The sequence below is a fragment of the Parasteatoda tepidariorum genome, chromosome 1, assembly GCF_982258835.1.
Source record: "Parasteatoda tepidariorum strain Cologne lab strain chromosome 1, Ptep-v5.0, whole genome shotgun sequence".
Lineage (NCBI taxonomy): Eukaryota > Metazoa > Arthropoda > Arachnida > Araneae > Theridiidae > Parasteatoda > Parasteatoda tepidariorum.
The window spans coordinates 9,088,339-9,102,221 of NC_141755.1; the positions used below are offsets into that span (position 1 = coordinate 9,088,339).

The 13,883-nt window shown below is 26.7% G+C and overlaps 1 protein-coding gene across 3 annotated transcripts in view; it reads right to left on the bottom strand.

Annotated features, from left to right (window-relative positions):
• The window catches only part of SMSr (Sphingomyelin synthase related), a 15,758-nt gene continuing 1,875 nt past the window's right edge, over positions 1 to 13,883 (bottom strand). For all 3 annotated transcript variants that reach the window (XM_016048597.4, XM_016048598.5, XM_016048599.4), the window contains exons 3-7: positions 12,611 to 12,850; positions 6,612 to 6,853; positions 5,926 to 6,043; positions 3,984 to 4,134; positions 1 to 1,307 (exon numbers count right to left, since the gene is read on the bottom strand). In XM_016048597.4, coding sequence (XP_015904083.2) covers positions 985 to 1,307; positions 3,984 to 4,134; positions 5,926 to 6,043; positions 6,612 to 6,853; positions 12,611 to 12,850 — 1,074 coding nt within the window. In that variant the 3' untranslated portion in view covers positions 1 to 984. The remainder of the gene's footprint in view (positions 1,308 to 3,983; positions 4,135 to 5,925; positions 6,044 to 6,611; positions 6,854 to 12,610; positions 12,851 to 13,883) is intronic.

The window sequence follows — 13,883 nt, forward strand, 5'->3', positions numbered from 1 at the left end:
TAGGATAAAACATTTTTTAATATTTAACTCAAAAGTCTTATTTTCTCAAATATACATAATTCAAATATACAATTTATTTCATATATATGCAACATGGAAATGTACTAAATTAAAAAAAATATTTAACATGTACATGGACAAAAAGGCATATGCCTCTAACTGCTGGGACAAATCTAAGAGTCCAGGAACATGTTAAAAGATAAATAGCAGTAGTTTTTATTGCCATTATTCTTCAAAGAATTTAAAAGTAGGTATAATTTAAACATCAACAGATTATAAACTAGTAAAAAATAGTCAAATATCCTCTACAAATAGAAACATTAAATTGCAACCAGAAAATAAGAATAGACTCTTTATACATATTTTAAAATAAATGAGCAACGATTTGTGCAAAAGTTAGTGAAGCTTTAATTTTAAAAATTATACAACTTACCAAGAATAAATAATTTCATACAATACATCTAAATCTATGTACAATATACTATTCTTATCACATTTAAATAGTACATTTGTGACGAGTATTGTTAAGTTAATGAAGGCTAATCCCTTTCATGAGCATGTAATATCAAGATTTTATTTAAAAATAGAAATGTCAATAAAATTTGGCAGAATATTATTAGGCAAATATATATCTGTTTACAGTAAGTTTAAAAGGCAGAGTGCAGTAGATTTTTAGAATTTTAAAAACACACATATTTTTTATAAACTGGATCTAATTCTAGCTAAATGGATAATATCTATTGCACAGATAAAAATCTAAATGTTAAATTATCATGAACTATAATGCTTGAATGAATTGTAAAACTAACAATTATTTTAATTAACATTTGTTCAAATAATTATTTCAATCAGGTAATAAAAAAAATACCTCAAAACTTTTAATGTTCACTTTTGTTTGGGTAAAAGAAATAATTATTGTTTAAAAAAAGAATAATAAATAATCACAACAACAATAGTAATAATAACAAAAAAATCCCACATGTGTCAAACAAATAATTGTGAAATCACTCTTTGAAATTTTTCAGGAATGCTTAAAGGCCATTCATATTCATTTGGCACTGGTCCTTCAACACCAGATTCAAAAAAGTAGAAGAGTGGGAACCAAATTCTTGTTCGTCTACGATCATCTCGAACGAAAGCCCTGTTGTTTGCAAGTGCATGATAGTATAGGAAAAGTCGTGTTGAGATGTAAAAGGCAATGAAAATATCAATTGAGTAATGTTCATGGCCCGCCAATATAAAAAACACACCAAATATGTTTAAAACCCAAGTAAATGTATGAAGATAATACATGCTTCTAGGAGTATCTGAAATATAAATAAAAAATAGTTAATGTTAAATGCGTAAAAAATAGCTTGGAAAATCATGTAATAAATTTTATAATTATGATTATTTTTGCAATTTAAATGACCTTTAAAGTTGGTATACACAAATTACTTGGGTAAAATTGTGAACAAAATTTGAGCCAAGTATTGTCTTTTTAAAGAATAATATGGTGAAAAACTGGTTTGTAGTTGTGACTTACTACACATAAGTGAGAAAACAGGAGCTTGTAAAAACAAGATTTACAGAAGGTTCAATCAAAAATATATGAGTAGGGAAAAAAAACAGAACTTGACATAGAAGCTCTACTATTCATCATCTACTGCATGTACGGGTAAAAAGAATAGTTCATTGCATACAAATTGCAGCTGTACTAAAGCTACAATAAACACATACAAAAAGCACACCTGATTGTTAAAGAAGTACAACTACCACTACTATAGACACATGCAGAAAATATAGATCATAGAAGAGGAAGCACAACCACTAAGTAAAGTTTGCTCAGACACCTGGAAAAAAAATTCCTGATCGGTACCTTTTTTTAATACTTGATTTTTTTTTTGGTACAAAGGAGACAAATAAAACTCATTTTTATGCACAAAAATAACTTTTATAAAATATAATAACGAGGGAAAAAAATGTTTAATCTAATACATTTTTCTTTCTTGTTAACACAGTAAAATATTAAAAAAGTATATTGAAAAAATTGCAGCTTATTATTCCGCCTCTTTTGCACTTTGCAGGCAGTCATCACTTTTAAAATTAATACATAACTAAAAACCATGTAATTTACAGCAATAACTGGAAAAAAAGAAGTTAATCAAATATATGTTTTGAGATTCAAGTGTTGTAATAAATAATACTGTATTAAAAATACAGAGATTTTAAAAATATGAGTATTGATAACTGCCAAAATTTTTTTTGAACAAACGATAGAATTATCGGGTCAAATTGTGAATATTCAGGTACACAGTTTGAATTTCTCGTATCATAATATCAGGATTTTAATAATAACTGCAACAAAAAAAAGGACTGAAAAATTGGATGGATTTAGCACAGTGAGCATGTGAAAAATATTTACTCAAATGTGCAATTAGAATTTCTCGTTTCCTTATATTTTTGTACAGAAATATCAGAATAACCAAGAGGATATCAGCAATAACTGATAAAAAATAGTCAAGGAAAAAGTGACTAATAAATGCATGAATTGAATTTTGCATGTAGTTATAATTATGTATAAAAATAAAGGAATTTAAAAAAATACGGAGAAAATTTAGAGCAATAGTACCAAATAAAAAGATTTATGATTAGATTTATTAGATTTAGATTCAGCACAGATTTATGATGGTATCAATGCATATTTAACACATCAAAAAGTCATTGAATTGCACAATCCAAATTTCGTATGTCTTAATAATAGAATTTTAAAAAACTATGAGAAAATCAATTGCAGTAACCGACTGCAAAAAAAATAAATTATAATAATCAATTTACGATGGTATCGAGAGTGCTGAAAATACTATTCGAAATCTCTGTGACATAAAATTATAAATATTATTTCAATCTAAATGTAGCCAAAAAAAAAGGGGGCAAATATATCACATTGATTAAATTCAGCTATTAAAAATGGGAATTTGCATAAAAATTTTTACTCATTAAAATATAAGTTTAAAAAAAGGAGGGAAATTTTTTTTTTCTGTCGAGGGATCTTTTAAATATTTGCCTTTTTGGTATTAGTTTTTAGATTATTAATATTTTACTTATGTGTTTGTCTCAGTAGCTCGCTCAGGAATTGTATTTTTCTCTTACAAAAAGTTATGGCTCGTAAGAAGAACCTAAGAAGAATAAAAATTGGGCGGAATAAACATTTTGTTAACTAAATTTAAATTTTAAGTTTGCAGAATTCTGAGAAAATGTTGTCAAAATATAAATTACTGATAAGCAGAAGTGTGCAAATCAATAGTCCTGAGACTGCATGCTGCAGAGAAAATACATTCATTGAGTACAGTTTGCTCAAACTACAAAATTCTCCCCAGAGCTCCTTTAGCAGACACAATTCAGCATATAGTTTGTGATACGTTTGGCATAATACCCAGCAGAAGGAATTGAAGCTGACGTTCAGCATTTAACAGCTCCAGAATACCCATTAACCAACTACAAGTTTTCAAGGCAGAAAGGCTGAAGAATTCAGGTTTCCACCATCATAGTAGTTCATCTGCTGAGCATAACACTTTCGTTTATTACATGGTTAAGAGGGAACAGAGTATGAAACGGACACTCAGTCATATTTATCCAACAATCCAATTTACATAACATTGATGCCAACCACTTTATGTTTAATATTAATGATTAGAAACTTGAAAATGAAACTATAATCTAACTACTAACTTATCACATGCATAAGTGACTCCTCTGTTCTCTAATGAATCTCTGTCTCTACAATTAGCAAAAGAGATGTAAATAAAACCCTGAAGTTTAATGACAAATGCAGTTGTTCGATGCTTTTGAGTTGGACGATCAACAGAACTGATGTTTCTTTAAATTTTGAGATGCTTGGAGCTCTATGAATTTAAAGGCAAACCAAGGCAACATAACAAAAACTGCATACAAAATCTATGTAACTGATTAATATGTGATGAAAAAGAATTATAAAAACTTACATTCAGTGATAAAAAAGTTAAGTAGAGTCAACGCAACAGTATGACCGCTAAACATATAATCACCACAAGTTCTAACTCCTTGGATTGACATTCCTCCACCAAGCCAAATGAGGAAAGCTGTGCGAATTTTTTCACTCCATTCACCAAAATGCTGAAATGTAATTTTTTTAAAATTGTTAGCAAATATGGTAAACAAAATTAAATAGCAAATACAGCTGATTAAATATATAGGTGGATAGATTTAATTGATATTAAAACTGATTAAAAATATTTTTTAAAAAAATGCATTAAAACAACATTGTTCATATGTTTTAGACATGCATTTACAGCTCTTACCTACTAAAGACAAATTTCATGAGCAATTATACCATAATTACACTTATCCTGATCGAAATATATCTTTAGGCTTTTTATAATCATTCAGCAAATATAAATAACACTATTTCACATGTTTAACCTTTCTAACTTATAAAAGTTATAAACTAGTAATAACAGAAACTAGATACCAAAATTTTTTAAATGACAACAAAATATACCTTTCTAGTTACGTAAGTGCAGGGATAGTAATCGAAATTCCAAGAAACCTCCCAACCTGCTCATCCTTACTTCCTGTTTGTTCACGAAATTCATCTCCGTGTGCAAGTTCAACTGATAAAGAAAGCTTGGGCATTTGTGCTCTATTGTTAGAAATTCGAGAAACTGAGGTTTTGAAGAAAAAATTTCGACATGAACTTGGAAAATAATTGATTTTAGACAGCAAATTTTAGAAATTTTGTAGACAGAATTTTAGAAATTTTGAGAAATAGAGGTTCAAGATTAACAGGTTCAACTGCATTCGAAAGGTAATAAAGACCATGCTATCTGCAGCCTACGCAAGCTATGAAAATGAGTGCAACAGAATCAACGACTCAAGCAGGGCCAAGCCTAGGTTAAACTTCTCTTCTTATCTACTTTTGGGGTGCTGTTGAAATTACACTTCCGATTACACTAAGCTTGATAAACACACAGGCCTACATTGTCATTGTATTCGTACTGAATATGACTTATGCTATTTACCACTCAATTCATAAATCCATTTAACTTTAACTAAAGACATAAACTGAAGATAACACTCAAAACTTGGCAACCCTTGCACATTATTTATGTCCTGATATTAATTAATCTGATATTAATTAAATCTATTTGTGATATTAATTAAATCTATTTGTGGCAAGAACTTTTAAGACTTTATAGAAAAATCTAACGAATGATAAAATTAAATGCACATTTAATTACAAATTTTAATAATAAAACCTGTTCATGAGACATACGTTTGAAAATAATCATAATTGAAAATTTAATTTCTTAAAAATGTCTTAATATTAGGTAGACAAAAACTTTATATGATTAGAAAAAATAATCAATTTTGGATTTTTATTAAAATCAGAAATAGTTTTGCCCTTAGTAAGAGAGCCATTTAAAAGGGGAAATCAATGTTAAATTTCAATTTCAGGAAGAAGAAAAATAAATAAAAATCTGAATACCTAATTAATCAAAATTACTATTTTGGTAATAGAATTTTTTTTCCAGACAAATACATTTCACATTGACTCCTTTTCATTATTCAGAAAAAAATTTCTAACCAAAAATAAATTTATTTTCTGAAGTCTTTAAAATGCTTTTTTGAAATCATATTCTTATAGACTGTTCTTGATTAGTATTGTGAACAATTAGTTTTAAAAAACTTATATAAATAAAACATAAGTTTATAAACAAATGTGAGGTACAAACATCCAAAATAAAAATTTCTTCAATAAAATTAAACACTATTTATCGCTTCTAACTGAGTTTTGAATGAATAGCTGAAACCTAGTACCTTTTTAAAAAACATAATAAAATATTTACAATTAAAAAGTGTATACTTTAAGCAAAATAAATTGATTCTACAAAAAAAAAAAATTACCCTTGCTTTGCATTCTAAGTGCTTTCCAGGCACAGAGAGGGATGTTATAATCATTGTAATACAACGTAATAAAAATACTGAGCCAAAAAGTGAAAACATTCTTCTTAAAAGAATGAACCTAAAATATAAAAAGAAGTCTATTAAAGTTCACGATAAACAAATTTTACGATAAATACATTTTGACATTACTCGAATGCTTAAGTAATACATATTTTTATTCATTCCTAAAACTGATAAGGTTCAACATAACAGAATTACACAAATTACACTATATAAATAAATTTGATTTTTTTTTTCTTTTTTGAAAAGCATTATTACAATTTATTTATTAACTTTTACCCTCTTCCATAATTGATTTAAAATATGATTAACAAATAAATAACAGTAAAAATTAAAAAATTTCGAAGGGTTGGGAAATTAAAATGAATTATAATTAACTATGAATTATATATAAAGCACAGACACCATCAAAAATTAACGTGTTAGAGAGCTATTCTTACATGTCACTTTTGAATGTCCCAATATTAATTTTGATTTTATTAATTTTAATTCAATTTGATATTCAGATTTCCAAATAAGATAGGGGTAATAATAATGAATAAAATTTTGCTGATCAATAAAAGTATGCATGAAGTACACTAAAGTATTTTAAAAAAAAAAGAAACAAAATGTTCATAAAAGTATACCTGTGTTTGTGGAAGAAAAGGATTGCCATCCAAATGAGGAAGAGTATGATTCCTGTTAATTCACACATACTAAACGCCCAAGGCATATATGGAATGTTGTCTAGGAATATATCAGGAAGTGGAGGGTAAGTTTGCATATCAGGAACTCTATCATGAACTATCACCATTACAATGGCCGTTAGCCATGTGACAGAGAAAAAATACACTAGTCCAACAGCTGTTTTCCACACTTCAGGTTTCAACTAAATAAAAATTACATTTAGTCAATTTAAAACAGCTTAAAAAATATGATTGCTACATAAAATTGCAATAACCATAACTAAACTAACAATGCAAGATACTGAAAAACAGACATCAGTACTAACTTAGCACCTCGGAAAAAAAATGCCACCATCATGCAGGGTTAGCATGATTTAAATCATGATTAAAATCACAATTTAAAACAATTTTTAAAATCTTTGATAGAAATCAATTGTGATGTTTTCAAGAAAATCAATGGTTTAAACCATGATTTTTTTTAAATAAATGAAGAAGTTGAATATATTTTCATAAATATATTCTGTAACTTTTTAAGTATGAATTCATTGGTAATGAAGATTTTATCTAAAAAAATAATGAAAGGGAATATTATTATATCCAAAAATAGAGTAATAAATAAAATAAAATAAAGAGACTAGAAGTGGATAGCATTATTTTTAACTGTTTAATTATAATTTGCTCTATTATAATTGTAAGAGAAAGAATTTTCTGATAATAAACATATTTCAGTTTTATCCATTTAGTTTTAGGTGTATTTGTAGACTTGAAGTGATTTTAAAGCATATTAAATACGTAGTTAGTGTTTACCAATATTGAAGACAGGCATATTTGCCCCAAAAGAACTTACAATATTTTTTTTTTCTTTAATGTATTCTGATCTAAACTAATTGTCTCTTCATTGGAAATCTAAAGGATTAATTATCCTTTTCTATTTAAAATTTTAGAATGTTTAGCTTGAACAAAAATAACCCCGATTTATTTATTTAATGATTAGCTAATATTAATTTTTTAAACATTTTCGTTAGAAATATCTACTATTTTAGCTATATTATTGTTTTTAAATAATATTAAATATAATTAATATATTTTATCAGATGCTTTAGCTGGTAAATAAACAAAAATAAAAAAACTTGAATTCAAATAAAATTAAAAAAATACGATAAAATCAAATAAATCTTTTTTTTATTTTAAAAATGAACTTTACCAACTTCACTATCACAAGACATATTGTACGTTATTATAGAAACAAATCCATCCATTTTATGACAAATATGACAAGAAAATTTTTTTTCCCTTTGATGTAAACAAAATTGTTAAAGAATTTTTACTGCAGTATTTTTACTTAATAATATTCTTACAAATTTACCTTCCATGGCTTTATTTCATTACATTCATCTATTTGCGATAAAATAAAAAACTGCTTTCCATCACTTGTCACAAATTGAAATAAACTGGGGTTTTTTTTTAACCCTCTGAGCATTAAAACAGTAGGGGATCAGAGGGTATTACAAAATTACATTCTAACTGATTAAAAATATATGATAGATTCTGTTACTTGCAATTCTCTTAGAGGAAACAATTTTTTTTCTATGCTAATGAAAACATTGTGGTTTGTCAGTGATTTTTAGGCACAAATCCATGTCTTTCACTGATGCAAGCAATTTGTTATGATAAAAATAACAGTTGACATATAATCTTTAAAAAAAATCAGCTTGAACATTTTATCTTAAAATAAAAAAATTACTTATTGAAACATATACAAGCAATAGAAATTAGCATATTTTATTAATTTCAAAGTGAACATCGAAATGAACAAATATTTATAAAAAAAATCCTCTACAATAGTGCAAGAAAACTCCCATATTGAATTTGATTAATCAGCATACTGCCAAGTCGTTGAAAAAACAATATAAATGCTTTACGATAGATTTCAAAGAGGTAGCTTGAGAACCATTTTCTTTCTATTTTTAATGCTATGAACATTAAAATAAAATTTCAAAAATCTAATGAAACAAAATTTATTTATGAAAAATTACTTTTTGCAATAAGTAGCTTATCATACAAAAATGCCAAATATATAAAAATCTAAATATATGCAATAAAAGTAGCAGCATAGAACTACTTAATTTTATTGCATACATAAAGCTAAATATCACACTGAAATTTACTTACCTACTACATATATATTTATAATATAAACGTAGTAATTAAATTATATTTTCCAAAACAAAACAGCCAAACTTTTTCTTTCAATAAACATCTATTGTTGACTATTGTTTAAGCAGTGATCGTTAAAGCTGTTAATAATTCATGCCCATAGAATTTGGAATTTGTGCTGTTGTTTAAAGTGATACTCTATTTGATATAGAATACAAAAATAATTACTTAATTTATTGAATTAAATTAAATTATTTAAATCAATATCTATTACCTCATTACACAAGTCCGACTTTGAAATTTTTTTAAAAAAAAGAAGTTAATAGTATGAAATTTTACAGTTTATTTAATGAAATGAAATTGATAAGGAAAAAAAATAATAAAAAATCAATGCGCTCTATACAAGCATATTATTAAATCTCTTTTACTGACTGAATATATTTAGATTGAGATAATCAGAATTTTTAAAACTGAATTTTAAAAATAGGATCAAAATACAGAAATTCATTATTAAAAAAATATACTCATTCACAAGCATTTTTGATTGATAAAATTTATGATTTAAAATTAAGAAATTTTATAAAATAATTTAATTCCTCATAGGACATTTTAAAAAGAAAATAATTTTTGTTTAAATTCTTGTTTTGAAATTTGAAAATAAGAAAAATTTTGTTTACAAAATGGAATCTGTAATAAAATAAATTAAGTAAACTACCAATGAATATTAAAGTAAAGTTGTAGACCATTATATCTTTACTTGTAATTAAATATTATTTTTTATAAGTTATTTTTCATTATGTGCATTTGCTAATGTATAATACAAAAATACTCTATTAAACATGTTCAAATTAACAAACAAATGTGCATAAGAAATTAAATAAATTAAGAAAAATTTCTTTAGCTAAAAAGAAGGATTAAAGTAGATAAAATAACTGCTCTGAAAAAAAACTGGAAACTACAACATAAGACATTTAAAGTAATAGATGGGTAATATAGTATTTCATTTAACATAGTATAATAATGATATTTCTTAAATGGATCCGTTTATCATTTAATGATGAATTTAAAAAAAATAAAAATAAAAATAACTTTTTAAGTTATGTACAAAAATTATGATGCACTAACATAATATTTAGTATTTATAAAGAAACAATTTATATTTAACATATTTTTAAACAAAATATTATTGTAATAAATATACCTTGACAGTTATCATCAATGAAGGCTACAGAAGAGAATTTTGTAATTAATACAAAATAGATAATTAATGAATTTAAATAGAATGCATTACATTTAAAAAAAACTAAAATTGAAAAAGTATATATGTTTAATATATTAGTATAGATTATTTTTTACTTAAGACCTTTACAAATCGAATAAAAACATTTTTATAAGAAATTATAAAATGCTTTTTCTGATTTGCTTACACAAAAAGTTTTCACTACAAAATTAAAACACAGGTTTATTACAGAACCAATTCCCCAAAATATTTAAATAAAATGTTTTTAAGTAATTCTGGGATATCCTGCAATTACATAATTGTTGTTTCAACAATGATTGAAAAAAACTACAACCACGTTATTATAAACGTAGTTAAAAAAAACTTTTTATAAAATGTAATGATTATAAACTACTTTCAAAATATAAATCAATACTTTACAACTCGAAGGAGACAAACTTTTCTAGAGAACTTAAATTACAGACAGGTTAACAGCGGTTTTGAATTAATAAAAAAATAGTTGATTTAAAAATTAGAAATCATTAAGAAACATTTATTCCTATTTACAATAGCCAGTTTGTTCTAAACCATTTTTCACAGATTTGTTCTCTTAACCTTCAATTTTTTATATATTTTCCAACAGAGACTATTTAATCCAAATAAAACTAGAAAATTTTTGTAATTTGTGATTTTGTTAAGCACGTAATGCTCCTTTATTTGCTATACGAAATAAAATACATCGGAAATTACAGTGCATAATAAGTTCATTTCTATTTTTATAACAAACATGTGTTCTTCATGAGTGAATATATGCATTTGAATGTAGTGCCAAAGTGATATATTAGGAATTATTCATGATGGATAGTTTACATATTAGGTATTAAAAATAATGGGAAAAAATTGCTGTTTAGGAACACGCTCACATTCCTATCGCATCTATTGACAGACCAGCAATTGAAAAACTAGCAACGTTTGAACTTAGTTTCCTTACTAAGCTATAAAAGTAGTAGTCAGAAATTGCATGAAGTAGTTTGTATCATATTACTCACTACGCTATTTATTTTCCTGAATAAAGCATTGCACTACAACTTGCAGTACACTACTTCTGACCATTGTGATTCTGCAATCACATTCTCCTTTTTGCAATCCTCACCCTTTTATCTTTAAAGTATAGTATTTTAACCATTTCAATATAGTTCTTTTATTTTTTCGATATAGCATCAAAAATTTATAACAGCTAAATAATATATACCTTTGTTTGTATCATAAACTAACATGAAATAATCCAAGAACATTATCTATCTTAACTGTTGAGTGAAGAATAAAAAATTAAATTTACATCAAAAATTCAAATCCTATTTTAGTTGTGAGCCATTTCATTTTTGCTGACCAGATCTAACAATGTCAGCAAAGTGAAAAAAAACATATTCTGCACAACCTAACAATAATAATAAATTATTATTTTATAACCTAATCAGGGGTGATCGTGACATAAAGTGAAAAACTCTGAAAATTATGTGTGCAAAAAATTTATAGCACGATATCAATTTGTATACCATACATGTTTCGTATTCAACAGTTTTTCAAACAAGTTTTATAATTAAATTACCTACTAATGATAAACATCACACCTTTATAGTAACTAATTTAAGAAATGTTGGATGCTGATAGTGCGATGTTGGATTTTTAGGATTGTGTGAATATGAACCGTGATATTGGATTTTAAAATCGTGTGAGTATGAATTGCAACATCGGATTTTAAAATCACATGCATACGAATCACGATGTACGAATTTTAAACTACATGAATACAAATTGCAGGGTGTAATTTTTAAATTTAAAATACGAGAATCTATGTTTTATATTCAAACTGCGTGGAGGAAGAAATAGCGATATTAGCGGATTCCAACAGTTTCAAATCATTCAAAATGACGGAAATCGTCGAAACCAAACGAATCAATTGGCTGATTTCTGCCCATTAGCAGAAGAATCATGTGCATGTAGGCCTCTCATTAGCGGATTAGCGAAGTTTTTAATTAGTGAAAGTCCGAGAACCAATGGTCTTTACAAAAATGTGAATTCCACAATATTACCAGAAAAATCAAATGCCCTGCTTTTAATTTTTAAACTCAGAAGGATAATGATAAAAACCCGGAATTCTGGGATACTCCCGGACTGCAATCACCCTTGCTTAATAAAGAATATACTGTGTCATTCAATAAAAAACAGCCTTAGCAAAAAAAATGCTATCAGTAAAGTGAATTTTTATCACATAGCTCTCATAATTTTCCATTTGTCTTTGTCGTCATATGTAAAATATACATCCAAAACATAGAAAACTTTACAAAAAGACCAAGTAACTCAGCATACAGCACAATGGCAAAGCCTTCGGCTATTATGGACTAAGGAAGGAAGTAGTTTTAAAATTAGCAAACATAGTTTTGGATGAAAAGCTTTTACACTTCATAAACATAATGAAAACATGTTTATGAGGTGTAATATGAAGTTCAAAAAATTTACAAAAAACTTTTAAATTTAATTATATGTAAAACTGATATTAACAGAATATAATAAATCAGAATACCTGTCTATGCGAACCAGAATATTCTCCTTCATCCTCACTAAACTCACTGGCAATCGTATTTAAATCGGATGAGTCACTAGCTTCTCGTCTATGTCTTCGCCTGCGTAGTTTTGTACCATTGTGACAGTTGCGATGGGAGCTAATATCATCACCCGACGGTCTCCAATGAGGAAGAACTACAGGATTTAGCATCTGCAATTCATGCAAGCAAATTGCTAAACGCTTGATATCACCTAAAACCTAGAGTGCCAAATAAATTTTGAACACATTTTATTTACATATGAAAACAATACTAAGAAATAAAATTGAAATGATTAAGTAAACCCTTTGAATCTACTATAATAAAATTATCATATATTATCTTATATAATTTTATATTATCATATAAATTATTTTACATAATTTTTATTGTTAAATATAGATTCTTTATTAAAAGTTTAATCATAAAAATATCACGTCGAAAAGAAACATATAATGAAACCCCAAGAATGACTACCTCTAATATATATAACGGGGGAAATTTTCGTATTAGTACTTGAGCAACTGAGCAATAGCCCATGAAAAACCAAAAGTAAAAATCATACATAAGTCAGGCTTGAATAATTAATTATACAGTCACCCCTATATATTTTCTAAAATTGAAAGCACAAAATTCGGGCACTTGTACATTAGCAATAGGTGAAACAGTGATTGATCTTATATATCCCATAAAAAGCAACCCCATAGAAAACAACCTTTGACCTATAGTTACTCTCAATATTCTACTAAAACAAGACACAAATATTTTGCTCGTTAAGAGGTGGCTACGAACATAAAAAAACATTGCATTTATTTCAAGAATTTTCCACTATAATATAAATTACAAATACATCTAAAAGAAGTCAAATGCAATTAATCGGATGGGATTATTAGCATAATTAAGATAATTATCGTAATCTATTAACTATACCAAAAATAAAAATTATCACATTTTTGCCCCAACTTGGCAGAGGCAATGTGAGAAACTGAAAAAATCATCATATAAAGGGATAAACTTGAAGCCATTCCCAGACAAACCACTATATATATAAAAGACATTTGGCACCTACGTATAAGGGTATAGTTTGTCTATGGTAAGAACTCCCCCCACCACAAAGTCTGGAACAGTCTGCTGCAATAGAAACAAGAATAGCGCATTTCAGGGTGGATAGCTTCTCTTCCCATTTGTGCTAACGCAATAGACTGGGGAAAAAAATATTTACTTTTTTTGCCGACCTCACACCCCTACTTGAAA